This window comes from Vulpes vulpes, chromosome 15 (genome assembly GCF_048418805.1).
Source record: "Vulpes vulpes isolate BD-2025 chromosome 15, VulVul3, whole genome shotgun sequence".
NCBI lineage: Eukaryota > Metazoa > Chordata > Mammalia > Carnivora > Canidae > Vulpes > Vulpes vulpes.
The window spans coordinates 8,748,856-8,771,072 of NC_132794.1; the positions used below are offsets into that span (position 1 = coordinate 8,748,856).

Sequence of the window (22,217 nt, forward strand, 5' to 3'; positions counted from 1 at the left end):
CTAAATGATTGACAGAAAGAGTCTCTTCTTGAGTGTAAAATACACGTACACACTCACGCACACACACACTCTCTCAAGATGAGCTCAGTTTTTAGAGTCTTAATGGAGCAGTCTTAGTCTCCTAAATAGAAGTGGTAATTAATAGATTTTAAAATGAGCTCAACTTGAGGATCAATGGACAGCTTTAGTTTCCAAAATATAATTTGAATATAGAATTCTTTAAAAGTAGTATCTGAAGAGTTAGCCATCATATATATTTTTTATTTTATTACAAGATATTTTAAAATTTGGGCAGATACAATTAGGACAGAAAACCAGCTTCATACCAAAAATACACTTTCAATTACTTTATCAAGCAAATAAAAACAACCTTCATTTATTTGCTTTTTCTAGAAGTTAATGTACAGTAAAAATTTAATATTGTATATGAAAACATGTAATTAAGCATACATATAAAAGAAACATGTATTGAATGTTCAGAAACAAAAGTAAAAATAAATAGCAATGATAAAACTTTGAAAAAAATAATGCACATTTCAGTTGTGGAAAATACGATTCTTAATTATATATACAGAGTTATAATTAATAGAAAGCCATCTCTTTAAAATTGCACAAACATGGGACCAATAAAGCATAATTTTTATGGCATGTAACACTATAATCCTAGGGCAGTTTGCTGTTTACCTCCAGGACATAAAACACTTAGGTCTGTAATTTAATGAAAGGTATGCTGTACTGTTTGAGAAAGATTGTCTTCCTCAACTCTCATTAACCTGTAGTAATCCTACAAAAGGTTGTACAGGAAATTTCACAAAAAGAAATATTAGATTATTGTGCCCACTCCATGCTGACTACACAGCCAAAAATGGGCTTCAAAGTAAATGTGGTGGGACATTTAGTATTTTTGATGCCAGTATATTTTTATACTAAAGATCATTTCTTTGTTCTATAAAAACACTGCGTTTAACCATGATTGGCAATCTCAGCACAAGGAAAATCCTGGCAAAATGGATTGAGAATTTCTGCTTACCTTATTTCCATGAATAAAATATTTCAGCAGGTAAGAATTTATAGAAAAGAAACATTAATGTTCAATTCACTTACAACTTATCAGGAGCGTAATTCCATTTTTTAAAAATCCTGTTTAAACTTCTCTGTAAGAAAATCAAAGGTAACATTCCCATTTGTATTATGGCACAGCCCTCGCTTCAGAGAAAAATACACTTTGGGGACCAGAAAAAATTGCACAAAGGTTAGGGGCAACCTGAAAAGCTCTTGGTGAAAAACACTTAAGTCCTCTAGGGTAATAAAAAAATATGTGCAGACTTAATTACAAGTATTTACACTTCATAACAGAATCATGAGTTAGCTGTTCAGCTGCTCTGTTAAGAACGATTTGCAGGCATTTCAAAAGGTGTGACCGTGTGCCCACAGTATCTGTGACCACACTTGAATGCATAGAATACAGTAAGATCATGGTTCTTCAGCCTGTCACCTGTCATATCTGTAAAACAAAATGGTTTCAACTCTGAAAGCTATACAACCACAGGACCGAGCAAATCTTTTAATTATCTCACATAAAATAGACCTTAAGTACTACTGATTTCACTCATTTGTTCGACAACTTGTCCTAAAATTTCATCAACCACATCAACGTCGTAATTCACTTGCTGAAGATCGAGATCAGGTACAATCATGGCCAACAGCTGTCCTACGTTAACTCGAAGAGATCGGAGTTTGAGGCTGCAGATACAAATATTACATCGATTAGGTGAGTGTTGTAACACAGTTTAATATTCATCTGGGGCCTCAAATTTAAATGAAACATGAATTCGCTTACTTTAATAATCCATAATTTAACTTAATAATTACTTACCAAGAGAGAAATTACCAAAATATAAATAGTATTTATATTTATACTTACCAAGAGATAAATAGTATTTATCTCTTGGTAAGCAGACTGTTTCATAAACTGCTGGCTCTGTTTGGTTCTAACTAATACGACTTTAACTTCCTATTGGAGAAAACATGGACTGGTAAAATACATATAATTAATTACGAGGTGTGATTTAAAATATAAAATATTGTCACCTGAAAAACAGCAGTGATAAACTAGTGAGAACACTGGTCTCAGAATAAGAATGCCTCTCCTTCAATTTCAGCCTCTGAGGAAAATAAAACTGTTCTCTAAAACGTGTTCTTTGAGATATCTACCCTTGTGTTAAGAGGAAAGAGAAATGGTTCTATGATCAGATAAGCTTACAAAACTCTTGGCTAAATAATGTAAAACAAGTTTTGTAAATCAAGATTTCTCTGAACCTTTCAATATGCTATAGTTCACTGAGAATCCATTTTACTGTGCATTTATAGGGAATAGTGTTTTGCTAAAAACATTGGGAATCCCTGGATTAGATGATCATTACCCTTCCTTCCAAATTTATATACATATATCTGAATATCAACATCCTAGACTTTACTTTTTATTTTAAGCAGGCTTCACGCCCAGCATGGAGCCCATCATGGCACCCAAACTCACGACCCTGAGATCAAGACTTGAGCTGACATCAAAATGCACAACCAACTGAGCCACCCAGGGGCCCCAACACCCTAGACCTTTTTAAAGACCTATGACTATTCAGCAGCCTTTGCTTCAAAGATTGAGTGAAACTTAGGAACTGAATGCTGGTTGCTCTTATTCTGTTCCTCACCCCAATATAAGCAGCCCACATTTAGCTTCTATACTGATCTAAGGCAGAAATGTCTGAAGAGCCAAGATGCTCATCCCTAAGTTGACAATGCACAGTAATATATGATTTTAAACATGTAAAAAAAAAAAAAAAAAAACATGTTTTGTGAGCTTGGATCCTAAGATTCCTTTGCCCCATGGATAAAATTTTACATCATTCCCACTCCAGCCATGTTTTGTCCAAGCTTCCCCACTCATCTCTGATCAGAGGTCCAGGGTTCAAACACTTTTCTGTTTTGCTTTCCAGAAGTTATTAACCATCCTACAGCCTTACCAAGAATGTCCCCTTTGTTGTAACCACAATCTTTTATCTTTATGAAAAGTACACAAAAGACTAATATGACCCAAGGATCCTCTTACATCTTTTTTAAGTCTTTCGACTGTCCCTGGCTAATTTCTCCTACCTACTGGACATGCCACAGATTCTTATTTCTAGTGAACCGAACAGCACTGTCCAAGAGAAATACTGCAAGCTCCCTAACCAATTTAAAATGTTCACATAGTTATGGTAAAAAAAAAAAAAAAAAAAAAGTAAATGCAACTGTAAATTTAATGGCAGTTTTACATTTACCCAATGTAACTAAATATTATTTCATCACATAATCAAAATATATTATTTAATGAAGTATTTTACATTCTTTTTCTTACTAAAGCTTCAATATTTTTATTTTACACTTAAAGCACATCTCAAATCAGACCAGCCAGATTTCAAGTGTCAGTAGCCACGTATACTATTTTGGAAAGCACAGGTTTAAAAGATCAGTTAAAATAAATGAATGAATGATCAACAGTTACTTAAAGGTCAGTATGCAAGAGAAGTACGTACTTCTGAGACTGTTTAAAAGTTCCCAATTTGGGGCACCGGGTGGCTCAGTGGTTGAGCATCTGCCTTTGGCTCAAGTTGTGATCCCATGATCCTAGATCCCACATCAGGCTCCCTGCAGGAGCTTCTCCCTCTGCCTATGTCTCTGCCTCTCTATCTCCCACGAATAAATAAATAAAACCTTAAAAAAAAAAAAAAGTTCCCAATTTAATAAACTGCACTGCAGGTCAAGGATCTGCATCTCTACAAGCACCAGAGATGCTTGTAGTTCTCATTTTGAAAAACACCACTTGGGGTTTTCTTCTGACCTTACCCCTCTAGGCTTTCGTGTACTGCTCTACTCCATTTCCATGAGCAGATTTACTGAAATCCTTTACTTTTTTTTTTTTAAAGATTTTATTTATTTATTCGTGAGAGACACACAGATAAAGAGAGGCAGAGACACAGGCAGAGGGAGAAGCAGGCTCCATGCAGGGAGCCCAACGTGGGCCTCGATCCTGGGTCTCCAGGATCACACCCTCCGCTGCAGGCAGCACTAAACCGCTGAGCCACCGGGGCTGCCCTACTGAAATCCTTTAAAAACTTAACCGGGCACCTGGGTGGCTCAGTGGTTGAGCCTTTGGCTCAGATCATGATCCTGGTGTCCGGGGACACAGTCCCACATCAGGATCCCCGCAGGAAGCCTGCTTTTCCCTCTGCCTGGGTCTCTGCCTCTCATGAATAAATAAAATCTTAAAAAAAAACAAAAACCCAAAAACTTAAAAAACAAGGTAATATAATGGATGTCAGTGAGGATGGTAGGAGATTATTTCTCAATGATGGTGCCTTTTAGGTCTGAAGTCATACTGTATGAGCAGGAAGAGCTGCCTCGTTTTACTTCTTAATGGCTACTTTCTGATGGTAGGTCACCGACATACCACCAGCACCATCATCCTCTTCTACCTGAACATCTGCCTCCCCCACACTCAAAACTAAAACAAAACCCCAAGCCTGTTTTATATCTTACTGAGTTAGGGTAATCATTCACTTCCTATGTTCCTGTTTTCACAGAACGTCTTCCTAGTAATCATCTGTACTGCGGCAATTTCTAATAATTCTGTGATTATGTGAAAGTTAACACTGGGAATGACATATAGTAAAATGAGGACAGCAAACCATAAAGAAATGGCAAGTACAAAAGGAAATCCAGGTGGAAAATTAAGTTTCATGGAATAGTCTCCTGTCTTCTAGTCATGGCCAAATTTACCACCTTCTTTGATATCTCACTTTCCACTTTTCCCCACACAGCATTCCAAGCCACTCTAACCAATCAAGTGCTTTATTCTTTCCAAATTCCTATTTCACTTAAGATAAACCTAAACTGCTCATTCTTTGAAGGGTAGTGTTCTTTTGATTGAGCACTATTTGCTTGAGATGTGCTAGCAAGTATTATGCTAACCAGAAGGCAGCCCCAGCGTCATGCCTCATGTGATATTACCTTTCCCCGTCAGTATAATTTACAGATTCTTCTATGTTACTTGAAGTTGAAACATCTGCTCCTAACTGTTGATTTGTGGATTTTAATTGTTCAATTTCAGTTTTCAGTTCTTCACATTGTGAACGGATTTGTGATTTTTCCATTTCCAATAATTCAACCTGAAAAAAAATTTCATAACTGTAAAACTTAAAAATGCTAATGCCAAAGTACTAACTTAAGCTAAGAAATGTAAAGACCCTTCCTTCTGCTTGATGAAAATTACCATCAAAAAAGGGCAAAAAGAACACCCACAATGGTTTTCTATAAACAAAATTTCATTTGTTTTGGTTTCTCCTTGACATCCTGTCACATTCAAAGAATACAAAATGTTAATTACAGCTTGACTGAAAACATATGGTATCTAAAAACAGGAAAACCAAGTTAAAAGTGCCTAAATTATGTTGATGTCAAAGTGGCTTTCATTTCTTGCACACTCAGAGCTCTAAGTTATAACCAAAAGTTCATATTGATTTTTATATATTTTGTCATCTAGCTTCGAGCCAACAGATCAAGATGAATGTTTGAATGAGCTGTTATGTCAGCATTATTTCCAGGAAGAAGGGGCAGTAGATCATCATCCTACTATTTCCAAATTCTTTAGCAGGAAATCCTTCTTTCAAATACCGCATTAATATATAAAATACATGTTTTTAAAAGGAGCTATCCAAATGTGAATGGAGGGTATATGCAGAGGTTACTACTTGTCTTCTGACATCTACCATCTTTTCTCCTCCTTTAGTGGAAGAACCCTGAATAGAGACTACACTCCAAGGCATCCATTAGCCAGATGACTAAGTTCTGACAGGTGGAGTATCAGCAACTTTTAGGAAGTTCACGCCTCCTCTTTCCTGCTGCCTGGAACATCAATATATGAGGACTGGACCTGGAGGCCACCTCTGACCATAACTGCACATGGAGGAGCAAAGCAACAACATGTAGGAGCCTGCTGTCCCTGATGCCTGTGGAACTATTGCCGTTCTATGGTGCTATCACTGGCCAACAAACCTAATCACAACTAATACAAGGTACATTTATAAAATGAGGACATCATCATCTATATGATTACTGTAGGACCTATTAATAATGGAGCAATGTTTTCTATATTAAGCAACTGAGTGGCTCAATGAGAATGAGAACCATATTTTGAGGACAATCCTTCATTACACAGCAATTTCCAATACACTACAGGAAATTATCATACCCAATCACTACCCATTAAATTCTACCAACATCCATCTCCTCAACACACATTTCCATGTGACCCCGGGAGGATCAGTCCCCAGCTGAGAAGCAGTGGGGCAACAGTCAATACGTGGAAATATTTTTAAGTAATTTATTCCAATCTAGCAACTGGCAGTTCTTTGTGATTCACACGCCCTGGAATTCCCAGGACTCTCATTATGCTGAATAGTACACTCACCTCACTTTTATACTGGTCCCTCTCAACAGTGCACTTGTCTAGCTGTCTAAACACATCATCAAGCTGCACAACCATTTCGTCCACTTCACTTTTGCTTTCATTGCTAGCACACTGACTGCATTCGGCCTTTACATGTTGCAAAGCACCACACTGTTTCTTCAGCCTTTCTATTTCTTCCAAAGCTTGTTGATACTGAGATACTATATGGTCCGGACTTTCAGATTTGCCATTAATACTTTCAAGTAAAAACACAGCATCAGTTTCGGTAGATTGATGGCAAGTTTCCTTCTTCACGTATTTGTCATTCATTTCCAGTATCCTCTGCTGTAACACTTTGATTTGATCAGTAAACACATTACACTGTCTTTTATAATTTTCTTTTTCTTGGGTAACTAAAAGCAGCTCATTTCTCAGTTCATTCAATTGGCAACTAGCGTCACCCACAGATTTTTCAAAGGTTTCCTGGGTTTCTTGGGTCTTTCCTTCAGCTTCCACACAGGATGGTGGCACAGCTGTATCATTTCGTGCATCTATCTCGTCTTCAAGTGCTTCTTCCTTTTTAACAACTATACTTGGAGCTTCAGTCTGGGTGGCCGCAGTAGTTCCCTGATCACACCTGGAGGATAAGATGCCTGATGAACCAGTCTGGGCACAAGGTTCTTTATCAGCCACAGGCTCAACCTGATGACCACTTTGCTCGATGTGACTCTGTTCTGACTTCACTTCAATGTCATGATCTACTGCAGGTTTGGGAGTACTGTTTTCTTCTAATATGATGACGTCTTCATCATCATCATCTTTATAAGTTGCATTTTCAAATGCTTGATTATTCAATCTCCGAGTCTTTGTATTCAAAATTGATGAACGAGTAGAAAGTCTCCGTTTTAGGCTGGAAAAAAAAATAATATATAAAATATAAGACAAGAAAATAGAGAAAGAAACAAAATAGATGACCTTGCAGTAATCTATCTTGAAATTCTGAGAAATGTCCATGCTCACTTAAAACAATGGTTACACAGTACTGTTCAAGAATTTAAGGAAGTAGAGAGGATTTTCTCCTGTACAGCTGAGGAAAAAGACTACTAGGTTGCTTTAAAGTACCTGCTCTACAAACTGCCAAACATCCCTTCCCTTCATGTCCTCTGGGCATGTCAGTGTATACACAGCCAAATGGGAATGCCATTACCCACCCAGGTCTGCTTTTTGTGTTCCAGTGCTCAGTGAATGGCTATGCCACTCCTGTTTGCTCATTAATTTTTACCAACGCTCAGTGATCAGAGGTGGGCCACAAACTAAACCAGCATGCCCTATCCTTTCTACTTTCCTGGCATTAAAAACTGCCTCATTTTCCTCATCGGCTTAGCTTAGTTTTCTATGAATTAAACACCAGTGGATACTTTTTGCTCCCCCTCAGAGGGTTATCTGTACTGGTTTATTGTCTGGGCCCTATGTGTTTAGCCCTCCTAGTTCCTCCACCTCAAGAAAGGTTCTTCTCTTTCTAGGGTTTACTCTCATAAATCAAAGGGGCACAATCTCCAATAAAATCTTGAGAAAGGGTACACAGGACATAAAAAATGTGATGTTTTACATGATGATAGTATCTTTATTCACTTCTCAATTTTATTGCTGGCTTGGTTTTTATATAGACTTCCAGGTTGAAAATTACTTTTTCAAAACTCTAAAAGCATCATTCCATTGTCATGTATCATTTGGTGTTCCTGCCATTCTGATTCCTGATCTTTTCAAAGGTAACCTGGGTTTTCCTCCCTGAAAAAATTATTTTCCCTGGTGTTCTAAAAGTTCATAATGATGTTTCTTAGAATGTATCTTTTTCCAGACATTTTTGCTGTGTATTTAGTGGAAGTCATATGATTTCTTCCCTTTTGCTTCCTCCAATTTCCCATTCTGAAATTTTCTAATTTAGATTTTGACCCTCTTGTACCTTGTCTTTTCCTTTTTCTACCCTCCACCTGCTTATCTTTTCCAAGAAATGTGTGTGTTCAACCCCTCCCCACCTCCTAGTAAATTCCACAGGGTTTCCTCTGCTCCCTGTTTCAGTTTGTACATCTGGTGATCTCTGCCTATCTTTAGGTTTCAGAGTGAGACTAACTAGAAGAAGTGCGAGCTGGCCCCGTAATGCAAAGGGTGCTCAAACTCAGCACCACCCGGTGCTTTTCCCCTGAGGACCCAGTGAGGGCCATTGGGGCCAGAGTTCTCACCCTTTAGTACTCACTTTCCCTTAGCCCTCCTCTTAAAATACCCACATCTTCAGCAAAGTGCTCAGAAGGAAAACATTCTACCTTCTGATAGAGGAGGAAAAGCCACATGGCCAGACAGGCTGTAAAGAGGTCTAGAGAACTATCCTTCCTTAACGAACCTTTTATTCTCACCCATCTTCTACTTTAAGAAGTACCCAATGCTTCGAAGTTTGGAGCATGCCTGGGGTTCCATGGAGTTAATTATGTAACTGGTAGCTACTCTATTATTTTCTTACCAAGCTAATTCCTATTTATCTTTTCCAAGACTTAGTTTAGGTACCACCTTTCCACAGTCTTTGGCTTTATTTTGAAAGATCTAATTTAAAAAAAAAAAAAGCTATTTTTCTCAAATTCAAATTTTAAATTCTTCAGGCTTTAAAAATTAATGAAAAATTTCTCTCTTTTCTTCTACTTGGATGGACTAAATCACTTTAAAGAATAAATTCTAGGGGCAGCTGGGTGGCTCAGTCTGTTAAGCGTAGAACTCTGGATTTGGGCTCAGGTCATGATCTTAGCATTGTGAGATCGAGCCCCGCCTTGGGCTCAGACTGGACGTAGAGCCTGTTTGAGATTCTCTCGCTCTCCTTCTCACTCTGCCTTTCCCTCATTAAAGAAAAAAAGAATAAGTTCCATTATCTTTTATCTGTAAACTTTACAGATTTTACTTTTTCTTACATTGTTTAGAACCATCTTTAAGAAGAAAAACAAGATTATGGAGATTAGTTAAAAAAAAACAAAAACTCACACAAATTTTTAGTGAAGTCACAATCCAGCCCCCAAATATGAAGGTTACAAACAGTGAACTATTTTAGAACATACCCTTCTGATGTATATATGCATAAAAGCAGTTATTTCTAATCCTTCTGGACACCAAAAATCCCTTTGAGAATTTTTTTTTAAAGATTTTGAGAGGGAGTGCACAAGCAGGGGGAGGAGCAGAGAGAGAAGCAGACTCCCCACTGAGCAGGGAGCCTTAACTCAGAGGTTGATCCCATGACCAACTGAGCCACCCAGGCGCCCCCCCAACCCTTTGAGAATTTAATGAAAGGGTTACAAAACCTCTCAGAAAATCCCATTCCACTATCTCAGGGAACCTAGTTTCAATGTTTATCTTTCAACAAAAAGACTTAGTGTAGTCAGATTCCTCAGTTTGCTGGCATCATGTTTTCTTCTTCACCTGTATTCATTCTATTCCCTATGAATGAGCCCCCTGCAAAGAGTATTGCTTTCAATCTCAGGAACCAAACCAAGTACTATCTCATCACAAAACCTTCCCTGACCATTCCAGTCCTGAGAGCTTCAATTTTCATATCACTCATACATTTCTTTCTTCCTTCTCCATCTACTCATTCAAAATATAGAGCTTGCCACAAGCTAAGAACTTCTAGGTCACAGGTAACAGTATAGCATTGTATCATTAATTGCTTCGTGTTTTTCTTTACGTAAGATATTGGCAATTTTAAAAGCAGAAATTTTCATACTATACAGAATTTCATAGAGGTGAAAATTTGATCAAATTCCACAATACAATTGATATTTTAAAAATTGATTAAATAGGTGACGTAAGTGGGGCAGCAGCAGGTTTAGATAATAAAAGCAAATTAACTTATCCTTAGACTTTTTACATGCATATACACTACAACTTCTCAGAAGTGCATTACTGCCAAAGGCTCTGTTTAATATTTATTCCCTAAATGGAAAAACATATTTTAGCCACTGACTTGTTCTCAGGTTCAGACTGGGGTGAACCTCGATGATTATTTATAAGTCTCGGTGCATAAGTATTTGCCACTTCTGAAAGATGTCCTCTTGGAACACTTTCCTTCACAGGAGAAAAGCTTTGACCTGACACGGGGGGTGTCCGAAATAAGAGTTCAGCGTTAATCTGTTGGAAGAAAAAAAATTGATCCTAAAGGTCTTTTTTTTTCTACTATGCCATGCCCCTAAACATGAGATATTATTTTCCCTTTTCCCCATATCCCAGAAAACATTGAGAACTATCCTAAAGATGTAAATTCTTTATGCTACACCAAGAAGCCACAAATAGCCCAATAATCAAATCCAACCTGCAAGTGAGTGGAAGAATGATTCTGCATTTTTAAAAGGTGTAAACAAAACAACAAAACAAAGAATATGCAACAAGAGACTGTATGTGGCCCACAAAGCAAGTACTTACTATCTGGTCTTTTGCGACAAGATTTACTGCCTGTACTATATATACAGGACTTACTAAAATACAATTAAAAATTCTTTTTTCTGGGGCACCTGGGTGGCTCAGTCAACTGAGCATCTGCCTTTGGCCTGGGTCATCATCTCAGGGTCCTGGGATCAAGCCCTATATCAGGGAGCCTACTTCTCCTTCCACCTTTGCCCCTCCCCTAGTTAAAAAAAAAAAGATTTAAATAAATCTTTTAAAAAATTCATTTTCCTAAGAGAAAGAAATTGAAAATAAAGTCAAAGATAATGCCTTTGGAATAAGTAAGCCCATTATTCTTTTTCACCCCATTCTCAAGATTTTATTTATTTATTTGAGAGAGAGAGAGATAGAGATAACAAGAGCACAAGTGGGGAGGAGAGGGAGAAGCAGGCTCTCCACTAAGCAAGGAGCCCCACCTGGGGCTCAATCCCAGGACCCCAGGATCATGACCTGACCCGAAGGCAGATGCTTAACTGATTGAGACACCCAGGTGCCCCCTTTTCAATCAACTCTGTCCTCACCTCAAAACCTTCACCCTTTACGTAAGAAAACATTTCAATATAACTAAAAGCAAACACACATCTGCAGCAAACCAGAACTTCCTTACGTAAGTACAACTGCCTACCCATATACTCAGAAAAAGCTCTTTAACACCAGAAAGCACCAGTAAGGAAGAGTGGTCAACAAAGAGAAAAACACTGTAGCTTTGGTCCAGGTTAGTACTAGAACATGGCTCCCCAAGGCTTCCTGTGATCTTTTCCTTAACTGCCTATGTGACAGTAAGATTCTTTTCTTTTTTTTTCTTTTTTCTAGGGGACGGTCAGAGGGAAAAAGAAGGGGAGTGAGAATCCCAAGCAGGCTCCATGCCCAGCACAGAGCTCGACTTAGGGTTCCATCTCACAACCCTGAGATCACCTGAGCCAAAAATCAAAGAGTCGGATGCCTAATTGAATGAGCCACCCAGGTACCCAATAGTAAGATTCTTAATGCCTGCCTATCCTCAGATGTCGGACTAAATAGGGTAAGATTGAACAGTTTTTGAATGAAGTTGTTGGGCTAGGAAGGAGGACAAGGAGGGTGTAAGAAAAGGAGTATGTGCACTGAATAAACAAAATCACTTCAATTTGTTATATAACTCCTAAGCTTTAAAACTATTTGTTAAACTAGCCACTACCCAATATAAGACACAGATATAAAACGGAAGGTTTCATTAATTACCCGAGGGATCATTTCTGGTTGTCTGATCCTGAATTTTTCCTTGTCTCTGAAGAAAGAAAAAACACAAAAGATGAGAAAAGTTAATATATTTAATTATTTTTCTATTTGGTTTCTCAATGACATACTTGCCATTTTACTACTGAGTCACTCAAAAATATATACTAAACTTTGCTTCAATTTCATTTCATTATCATCAGTGGCAAGCCCTTAGGCAGGGAAATGCTTTCCACCTCTTATCTCAGTAATGCCCAATGTGTGCCTTAGACTTTCCACCCCGACCAGCATTATTCTCAGACCCAGGTTTCTAATTAGCCTCTTTATTCAGTCCTGCTGCTGGATCTTCAAAAACCATACTCTAAATCAAAACTGCCTGGAAGTTCTGCATGAACTCAGCCTCTGTGTGCACACTAGCCTACAGTTCACCGGGGCTATCATTCAATGCCCAGCTTCTCTCTCCCTTCATTTTCCATCATGCCCACTCATATATTTGCTCTAAAGATGAACCAATCACCATTTCCTATACATTCGTATCTAACCCATCCTTCAAGACCTATTACTGATCCATATTTCCCTTCCCATCCCCAACTAGAAGTCATCTCTCCTTATAGGCTTCCCAACAGGACTGGTTTATGCCTTCTAGTACTCGTCAGCTTCTCATTAGTAATGCACATATCTCACTTTCCCTGTTAAGACTAAAAGCTATGGTGGGCAATGCTCACTTATGATTCATCTGTGTGTGACTCAAAAAAAGACAAACTATTCTGTATGCAAGCTATCTTGCAGATAGGACAGCAATACATAGTAGGTAAAAAAAAAAAAAAAAAAAAAAAAGAGCAGATATCCACGGTATAAAACTTAAAAAACCCCAAAACCCAAAAAAGTACACAATATTATACATCCACATCATAATTTTGGGGGGTCATAATCTTTTCTGGGTTGTACTAGCTTGATCTTGGAGAAGCATCAAACTAATGCTGCACAGCCTCCGCTGTTAATAAATTGGGCATTATTTCCCCATCACACATTAGTACAACACTCACTTCTTTTTGTAGGTTTTTTCGTAAGTAGGATGCACCAAATCCTCATCTTCAGGTTCTTCTGGAACATCACAATTTCTAGTCAGAAAAATCACATGGGAATAACACGTCACCAGCGCCTATTCATACATCTTGAATAGTACTTTCTGCCTTTCCAAAAAGGGTACTACCAACTATATGGTACCTGAACTGTGGGTCAGGGTTATTGGAGCAATACCATTTTTCTGGAAGCTGATCTATTCCATCTGGTAATTTCCGCCACTTTAGACAAGAATCACATTGAACCCATGTCTGATCAGGACGTTTCCTACAACAAAATATTAGTATGAAATCATATTAGTATGAAAATACAGAGGCTAAGCACACTTCATTAGATCTTCTACATCATTTCTACTACAAAATGCCTTTATTATTTAATTCTGTTTCTGAAACATCTGACATAATTATTGTACAGCAAATTACGTTTTTAAAAACAATTTTGGAAAAAAAGTAAAATAAAAAAATAAAAACAATTTTGGAAAAAAAAATTTTGGTTACCTTCAAAAGGTTAAAGCTAACAGGCCAATTTAAACAAAGAGACTTAAATGTCTTGCTTAATAGCATATTATTCAAATTGTTCTCTGGAAATAAAAACTCAAACAACTTAAGATTCCAAAAGCCTTGCTCTGAAATTCACATCAAGTCAGCATTTACAATGTCTAATCTCCTATATTTATTAGCACAAAAAACACTCAAGTAACAGAAAATGGACAAGCTGTTATTGCTATAACTTAAGCAATTTTTAATAACTCTTATATTATTAGCCACCACTATATCTCTGAATACCTAGAATCTGTATATTCTTTTAGTTTATAAAATGCTTTATAGTTTTATCATTTGATAATTACAATGATGCTATGAAGAATTTAGGTATTCATTTAACATTTCATTTAACATTTATTAACAATTCACTGAATAAATGAAGACTACATCTTAATACCAGTAACTTTTTAAAATCTAATTTCTAAAAAATGCATTTACACAGTTACATAAACCTCAAACGATCCAGAAATGTATTTATTTATTTATTTTGGGCGGGGGGCAGAAGGAGAGGCAAAGACAGAATCTTAAGCAGGCTCCACACTCAGGGCAGAGCCTGACACAGAGCTCAACCTTACCACCCTGAGATCGTGACCTGAGCCGAAATCGAGTTGGATGGTCAACTGACTGAGCCACACAGATGCCCCAGAAATTTATAAAGAAAATACAAACCCCTGATTTCAGGAGCTATTCATTTTTTTAAACCCTGGCATAGTTTTCTATGCTTACAGAATGTAAGCATGTGTATATATGGACACTTTAAAAAAATAAAATGGGAAATTAATACATTGAATTCCATCTTTTTTTGTTCATTATGTATCTTCGTCATCTTTTCATCAGTACACACAATTATTATTCATTCATTCACAGAATTGGTACCGTGTACTACCGTGTTATTGAATGCCTGTCAGGTATATTTTATTGTCTTAAAACTCCAGGAAGTGAGTGCTACTAATGTTCCCAATTTCCAAGTCAAAAAATGGAAGCTTATTAAGAGGCCAAGTAACATGCTCAACGTCACATCATTCTTTAAGCCAGAACTAGAATCTGACTTTAGACTCATGATACTATTACACAAGACCAGGGTTTTTCAAACTATGAGATACAACTCATTAGTGGATCATGAAATCAATTTAATGGGTTAAGATGTACATTTTTTAAATGAAGTAAATATCAGCATGCAGCATATAGCTTAAGTACTGCTTTGTGAATCTTCTGTGTATATGTATAAATGTATACATTCACTGGCTTATTTCACATGTTGTGCTGACTAGACTTGCAGAATTTACTTCTTACTCTGGCTTAGTTCAAAGTTTGCATACCATCACTACACCCTCCAGTATCACTTCTCAATATTAGAGTGGGTTGCTATTCTTTAATGTACTTACTGAATATCTTCAACTGGCAAATTTAGAGGATACTCTGAATTTTTCTTCACTTTCATTTCATTCCAGTAATCATTCAGCTTTTCTCCTAGTGCTGCTATTGTCAGCCTAAAAAAAAAATAAATCATACAATCAACTTAAGAAAAATAAAAAAAGATAAAGCTCAAATCTACGTCAAACACTGAGGAGCACAAACGACTTAGCAGTGATCATGTGGACACTACAGACTTCTCAAGGTATAGTTAATAAAAAATGCTCTAATGGCAATTTTCTATAAGGACACCTATAAGTTCTTAGAGCAGAGTCAGAATCATCTTTGAAGATACAAACAGTAATATTTCATGACCTCTGTTGAGAAAGTATGTTGCAGACCAATTAGTGGGAGAACCACAGGCTCTCTGTATTTCAATCCCAATAGATAAACTTTTATGCTTCAATTTTCAAATTAGAACTCAGACTTTCAGTTTATAAAGTCCAGAAATCATTATCAGCAAGCATACTTCAAAATAGCCTCTGTCCCACAATTAAGACTGTTGCTTCTTCCCCAGTAAGATATTAATAAAAAGGCAATCAGTGGGATCCAAGGCCATACTTAAGCACTTGAGTTAAGCACCTACTGTCCAGAATTAGGCACACCCAAGGTACAGTCACTGTAACATTCTGAATTTAACATAAAGCTTTCAAATATCAAGACTTTCAGTTCTACATTGGCAGACGAACCAGACATTCCTATCCCTACCCATTATCTCCCACTAAATTTTTCTCCACAATCACAGAACATTTAAGAGTCCAAATGAGAATGAATCTTCCCTCCCAGACGTATCTTCCCTGTACCTCACGTTTTCAATTCCTCATTCCTTTCTCTCATCAGTGTTATTCCTCGGTCTAAGAGATGTACCCATTTCTGTTGAGAATATATCAAGGAGCCCAAAGGCAGGGTCACAGAAGTGGGCATTGATGTTTGGTTCTACTCAGTTCTCAAAAATGATCAATTTTCATACCCACCAGCAATGTACAGGAGCTCTAAATCCCCTACATCCTGCCAACATTCTCTTACTCATTTTAAATAATTTTTCCATTTTTCACATTATGATATTTTTTGCATCTTGTTTTAAAAATCTGCTTAACTAAAGTAACGGTTTTGAAAATTCTCTTGTTCCCATTTTTCTGTTTTTGTCTTTCTCATTTTAGGTATAAAATCTTGTCCCCATTTTGTTTTTGTCGTTCTCATTTAGGACTAAATTAGGTATCATTTTTTTGCCTCATTTGAGGTAGGAGTCATATTATCCATACAAATAGCCAATTGACCCAGCATTTTTGGAAAGATGATCATTTTCCTACTATACTATGATGTAATCTTTGTCATAAATCAGGTCACCAATGTATAAAAAGTGGGTGATTATTTAGGGCTTTTCTATTTCACTAGACTGCTTATCTTTTCATTTATACCACACTTAGTTACTGTAGCTTTACAAGCATTGGTATTTACTAGGGTAAGTTTTCCTGCTTTGTCGTTCTTTTAATGACTTTTAAGACCGATCTTAGGTCTTCTGACTTTCCACATAAAGTTTAGAATAAGCCTATTAATATCAACACCTACACACACACTGGCAGGGATTTTTTTTAAAAAAAAACCTGAAATTGTATTCAATTATTTTAGAGAAAAACTGACATTTTATAATATTCAGCCCTCCAATTCTTGAACCTGACATGTCTACTTATCTGGGGCTTAAACTTCACTCCACAGTATTTCATAGTTTTCAGTGTATATGCTGCATGTATTACTGACACTTGATTTTTTGGACACTATCCATGACTTGTTAAAAATTTCATGTTTTGAAAAAAAAATTTTTTTTAAATTCATGTTCTGGATTTTATTGTTGGTAAACAGAAATACAACAGATTTCTGAATACTTTCATCCAGCAACCCCAGAATACACACTACTTGTTCCTTTATTAATTCTAAATTTGCAGATTATTTTGGACTTTCTATATACTTAATACTATCTTATATAGAAAAGTCTTATTTCTTTTAACTTTTACTTTTTCTTTCCTTATTATACTGGCTATTTTCTCAAGAACAATGGTGGAGAGCAGACATCCTTATCTCATTTTCACCCTTAAGGGGAAAGTTATTAACAATTCACCATGAGGAATGATGCTTGGTGCTTCTGTAAATGCTCTGTATTGCTAATATGCCCTTCTATTAATGGTGGGTTTTGTTTTTTTAGGTGTTCCTTTTCTTCCCTAAATTACAAATGGGCAGAGTACCTGGGTGGCTTAGTCTTTGGCTCAGGTCATGATCTCAAGGTTGTGTGATGAAGCCTATTAGGCTCTGCAATGAGTGTGGAGCCTGCTTGAGAGTCTCTTTCTCTCCCTCTCCCATCTGCCCCACCCTATGCATGCCACCCCCTCACTCATGCATACCCTTTCTCTCAAATTAAAAAAAAGAATTACAATTACAAATGGGTGCTGTGATATATCAAGTGCTTTTTCTGTACCTATGAAAATAACCATGAGATTTTTCTTTTCTAACATTGGTGTGATGAACTACATTGATTTTTAAATATTAAAACCACCATGTTGTCTTGGAATATAATCCAATCAGCTTAATGTACTAATTATCCTTATTATGTATCACTAGACAGTACCTGCTCTTATTTTAATTAAAATTTTTATATCTTGATCATGAGAGAAACGGACATAAATTTCCTTTCTTGTAATGTATTCAAAAGTTCACTACCAAAGTTACATGCCCTCATAAAACCTTTAAGATTGTGTAAGACCAGTGCTACTTTCTCCTTAATTGTTTAAACTTAGTATGTGGGAAGTTTTCTAAAAATTGATTTAATTTTAAAGGAATGTGTCCATATCACCTAAGACAGTAAAAAAATTGTTCATGCTATTTCTTTGATGTTTTTGTGTCTATCTCCTTTTCATTTCTGATATTAATGATTTCTGTTTTCTCCTTTTTTCCCCTTTTATTGCTAGATACCTACTATAGACTTTAATAATCTTATCAAAAACAAACTGGGCTTTTTAATTTTTTTCAGTTATGAACTTATTGTCCCTCAGCTCCAAATCCAGTCTTCTTTGCTCAATTTTACGATTCTGAAGCTTGATTATGTAAACATTTATCCTTTGGCAGCCTGAGGAATGCTGAACTGGATTAACAGGGCAATGAACCTGCTAGGTGATAGTGAGACATGTGTCCTTCAGGTTCTGGTATGTATAATTATTATAGGACTGGAGCCAAATGGCCCCTAGAGAAGCTCCAGCTGTGCTCTCTAGCCATGCTCTGCCCTCCAGCAGCCCACAACCTCCAGCAGCAGAGATCAGTTCCAGTGTGCCCACATCCTTGGGCAAAGACAGGTCTCCTCTGCAGAATAGCTCCAGTCCACTCAGCCTCTGGCAACAGCAGATCACATCTACAGATCAGCACTGGCCAGGCCTTCTTTTTCTGGCAAGAAACTTGCAGGTAGCCTGTTTCTATGTTTGTCATGACCTCTACAAGATCTGAATCTCTGACTTTAGGGGCAGGGGGCCCTCTCCCAGTTCCTAGTCCTCCTTCTCCATTTTGAGGGAAGTTGGTCTTTTATATCACTAGTTCTGGACACCTACTGTCCTCTTTTACTCCTTCTCGTAATCACTCTCTACTCTCCCAGTTAATAATTCTTTACATTAACTTATCACTGTTCAACTAACAGGAGCAGCCTCTGCCTCAGGAGTGAACTCTGAGTACATACCGATTTTCTGTATTATATGTGTTTCCTAATACAACGATTTTGTTTTTTTTGTTATCTTCTTCCTTCTACTTTGTTTTAGTAGTTCTTTATTTGAAAAAAAAAAAAAGGCCTATGGCATTATCTTTGTCTTTTGCATTTGCATTCTACTCCATCCTATGTGCTCATTAGGGAAAGTGTGCTTCCTAAATTTACAAGTAAAACTGATGGTCATATTCATTCTAGACTTCTAATCACTCTTAAAAGATCAGAGTACTTCTAAGGTACAGAGGAATAAATAACTTTAAAGTTCCCATTAATAAGCACAAAGTTTGAGGATATTATACAATAAATGCTGACATCAAGAAAGCAGGAACATCCCCTATTTTTCCTATAAATTTCAGAGATACTTCATCAATAAAGACAGGGAAGAATGTATTTCTATTGGTGATTCCTAGGTTGGGAGAAGATGGTTAAGTGTGTTTTCTATGCAAGCCTCTCACCTACCACTTTTCTTAAAGTTCTGTAATAAAAAAAGCATCCACAAGACAGAAAAAAATTTTCAGCTTAGGAAAAGAGATGAAAGTATTTCCAAAATAAACTGTAAAAAGTCAGTGACTTAAATAGGTCTCATACCTGTACTCGTTAGTATAATCAAAATCTTGTTTATTATGAGTTGGCTTTAGGAAATTACACTCTATAATTCCCACTACTCCAACACCCATGTTGTTTGCCTAAAAAAGAAAATGGTATTGGTGTTTTAAGCATAAGACATGATGCTCAAAATAATTGCTCTTCCATAAAGATTTATAACTTATATGAAACATTTTCCTACATTTTATGTCATGATTCTTAATGAAATTCAGATCGAAAAACAGCGTTTGGTAGGTAATTTTACCTTTCTAGAAGTTAATTCCTAAATATATTACAGCCTTCCTTAAAAACCACTTCCACTGTTGCCAAATATCCATTTAGATAAATATTATCACCCCAGGGGCAACCCAGGTGGCTCAGCAGTTTAGCACCGCCTTCGGCCCAGGGTGTGATCTTGGAGACCTGGGATCGAGTCCCACGTCAGGCTCCCTGCATGGAGCTTGCTTCTCCCTCTGCCTGTGTCTCTGCCTCTCTCTCTCATGAATAAATAAATAAAATCTTTAAAAAAAAATATTATCACCACAATTTTCTACAAAAGAACGAAGACTACCCTCTATTGGGATGCATTTCTTAGACAGTGGAAACCCCAACTAATTTCCTTCTATATCCACAGTGACCAGCAAAGATTCCAGCAATAAAATTCCAAAAGTTTGCTAGATAAAAATTAAAATCATTTATCAAAAGTTACACATGCAGTTGCTAATGGTGATGAGATAAAAACCTAGGTGAGTTGGATTCAAGTTATTTTTAAAAGGGTGCTGGCTAAAATATTGAATTCCAAGTATATGAGTCATATATTCTGATTATTTATATGTGATTAACAAGTGTGTTTTGTTCACAATGGTAGCTGAATCTACAAAAGGAAAATGTTAAAATAATAATAAAGTGAACATTTTCATAAACAGACAAAATAATGCAAATCTAATCATTACCGTGCTCTATTAAAAACTACAGTGAGGGATCCCTGGGTGGCGCAGCGGTTTGGCGCCTGCCTTTGGCCCAGGGCACGATCCTGGAGACCCGGGATCGAATCCCACATCAGGCTCCCGGTGCATGGAGCCTGCTTCTCCCTCTGCCTGTGTCTCTGCCTCTCTCTCTCTCTCTGTGACTATCATAAAAAAAAAAAAAAAAAAAAAAAAAAAAAAAAAAACTACCAGTGGTTCCTTGTCTCGTATCATTAATAAACCACAACATCCTTCAATTTGTAGTTCCTGTTCACCTTCTTTCTGGCCTCATACTGCTGTCTCCCATCACTCTCCTGACTTAGCATTTACTCCAGGAGAGCATGCTACTCCCTTAATTAGGTCACAGTCTCCAAAGTCTTTCCCTTCCTTTGCAGAGATTTTTCTCTGCCTGGAAAACCCCTGCCAGACTTTTCAACACAATAACATCAACCTAGACTCGTCTCAATCACCACTTTCTCCAAGAAGTTTTTTCTGATGCTTCCAACTTGTAGTATATAACTCCTCTCCAGACAGAGCTCTGGATCTTATCATCTTTTTATTCTGAGCATTAAGCATGGCAAATCATACCAGTTACCTGACACTAATTATTTAGTAACTGTTTACTGAAGCCACAGAATGCAAATACTATGCCCACTCCATCACGTGGTAAAGAAATACAGTAAGAGTTGGCTCCAAAAGCCTATCTTTCACAAAGTTAACCTTAACCAGAAATTATATACACCACAAATTTAAGTGGTTGGAAAAATGGGCTGTGTATCCTAAGTCAGATTCATAAATGATAAAGAAAAAAATAATTTACATTCTGTTGCAGATATACTGTTATTTTGAATCCCTAAGCACTTGAGAAACAAACCTTATCACCAAAAATGCAATTCCAATTATCAGTGACATTGAGTAACTTTTTTATTTTTATTTTTACTTAAAAGATTTTATTTATTTATTCATGAGAGACAGAGAGAGAGACAGAGAGAGAGAGAGAGAAGGGGGGGCAGGCAGAGACACAGGCAGAGGGAGAAGCAGGCTCCATGCAGGGAGCCTGATATGGGACTCAATCCCGGGTCTCCAGGATCACGCCCCGGGCTGAAGGCAGCGCTAAACTGCTGAGCCATCCAGGCTGCCCGACATTGAAGAACTTTAATTATAGAATATTTCTGATGCACATTACTAGTCTAATTATAAATTAAATTAGCATTTTAAATAAGTTATTGACACCTCATATCATAGTTGCCAGATTCTATATTTAGCTTTTGACTAAAATTAGTGGTTACCAAGAGGAGCCCAACAAAGTTCGCTTATTCTTGCAAAAATGCTATATTCTGGGCTCGTGTCATGTAAAATATATAACAGAGTTACAACTCCTATTGAGTAATATTCAAGAAAAACACACACTATTATACTGTGTAGAGCTTATATCATTCTATAAAGAATTTAGAATGAAAAAAGATAAACAGAAAAGAAAAAAGAAAACCATACACCTGGAAAACAAAATATGCCTAGACTTCAATAAAACTTTTAACAAACTTGATTTGCAGAACTTACCACTGAATTCTTAACACATACACCCCTAAAAAGCCGTTCTGCGAAAACATGTATAGGATGAACAGACTAGTATAGTGCACAATGATCATCATCCTGACTTGAATTCTACAATAGTGCAAGTAGATTAGGAGGAAGGCTCTAATAATATATTTTGGAAT

General features: G+C 36.9%; 1 protein-coding gene across 2 annotated transcripts in view; it reads right to left on the bottom strand.

The window, feature by feature from the left end:
* Window positions 1–240: 240 nt before the first annotated feature.
* The window catches only part of MORC3 (MORC family CW-type zinc finger 3), a 39,882-nt gene continuing 17,905 nt past the window's right edge, over window positions 241–22,217 (bottom strand). For both annotated transcript variants that reach the window (XM_025986468.2, XM_072740744.1), the window contains exons 9-17: window positions 19,538–19,635; window positions 15,183–15,287; window positions 13,400–13,522; window positions 13,219–13,293; window positions 12,179–12,224; window positions 10,485–10,648; window positions 6,506–7,394; window positions 5,047–5,204; window positions 241–1,743 (exon numbers count right to left, since the gene is read on the bottom strand). In XM_025986468.2, coding sequence (XP_025842253.2) covers window positions 1,590–1,743; window positions 5,047–5,204; window positions 6,506–7,394; window positions 10,485–10,648; window positions 12,179–12,224; window positions 13,219–13,293; window positions 13,400–13,522; window positions 15,183–15,287; window positions 19,538–19,635 — 1,812 coding nt within the window. In that variant the 3' untranslated portion in view covers window positions 241–1,589. The remainder of the gene's footprint in view (window positions 1,744–5,046; window positions 5,205–6,505; window positions 7,395–10,484; window positions 10,649–12,178; window positions 12,225–13,218; window positions 13,294–13,399; window positions 13,523–15,182; window positions 15,288–19,537; window positions 19,636–22,217) is intronic.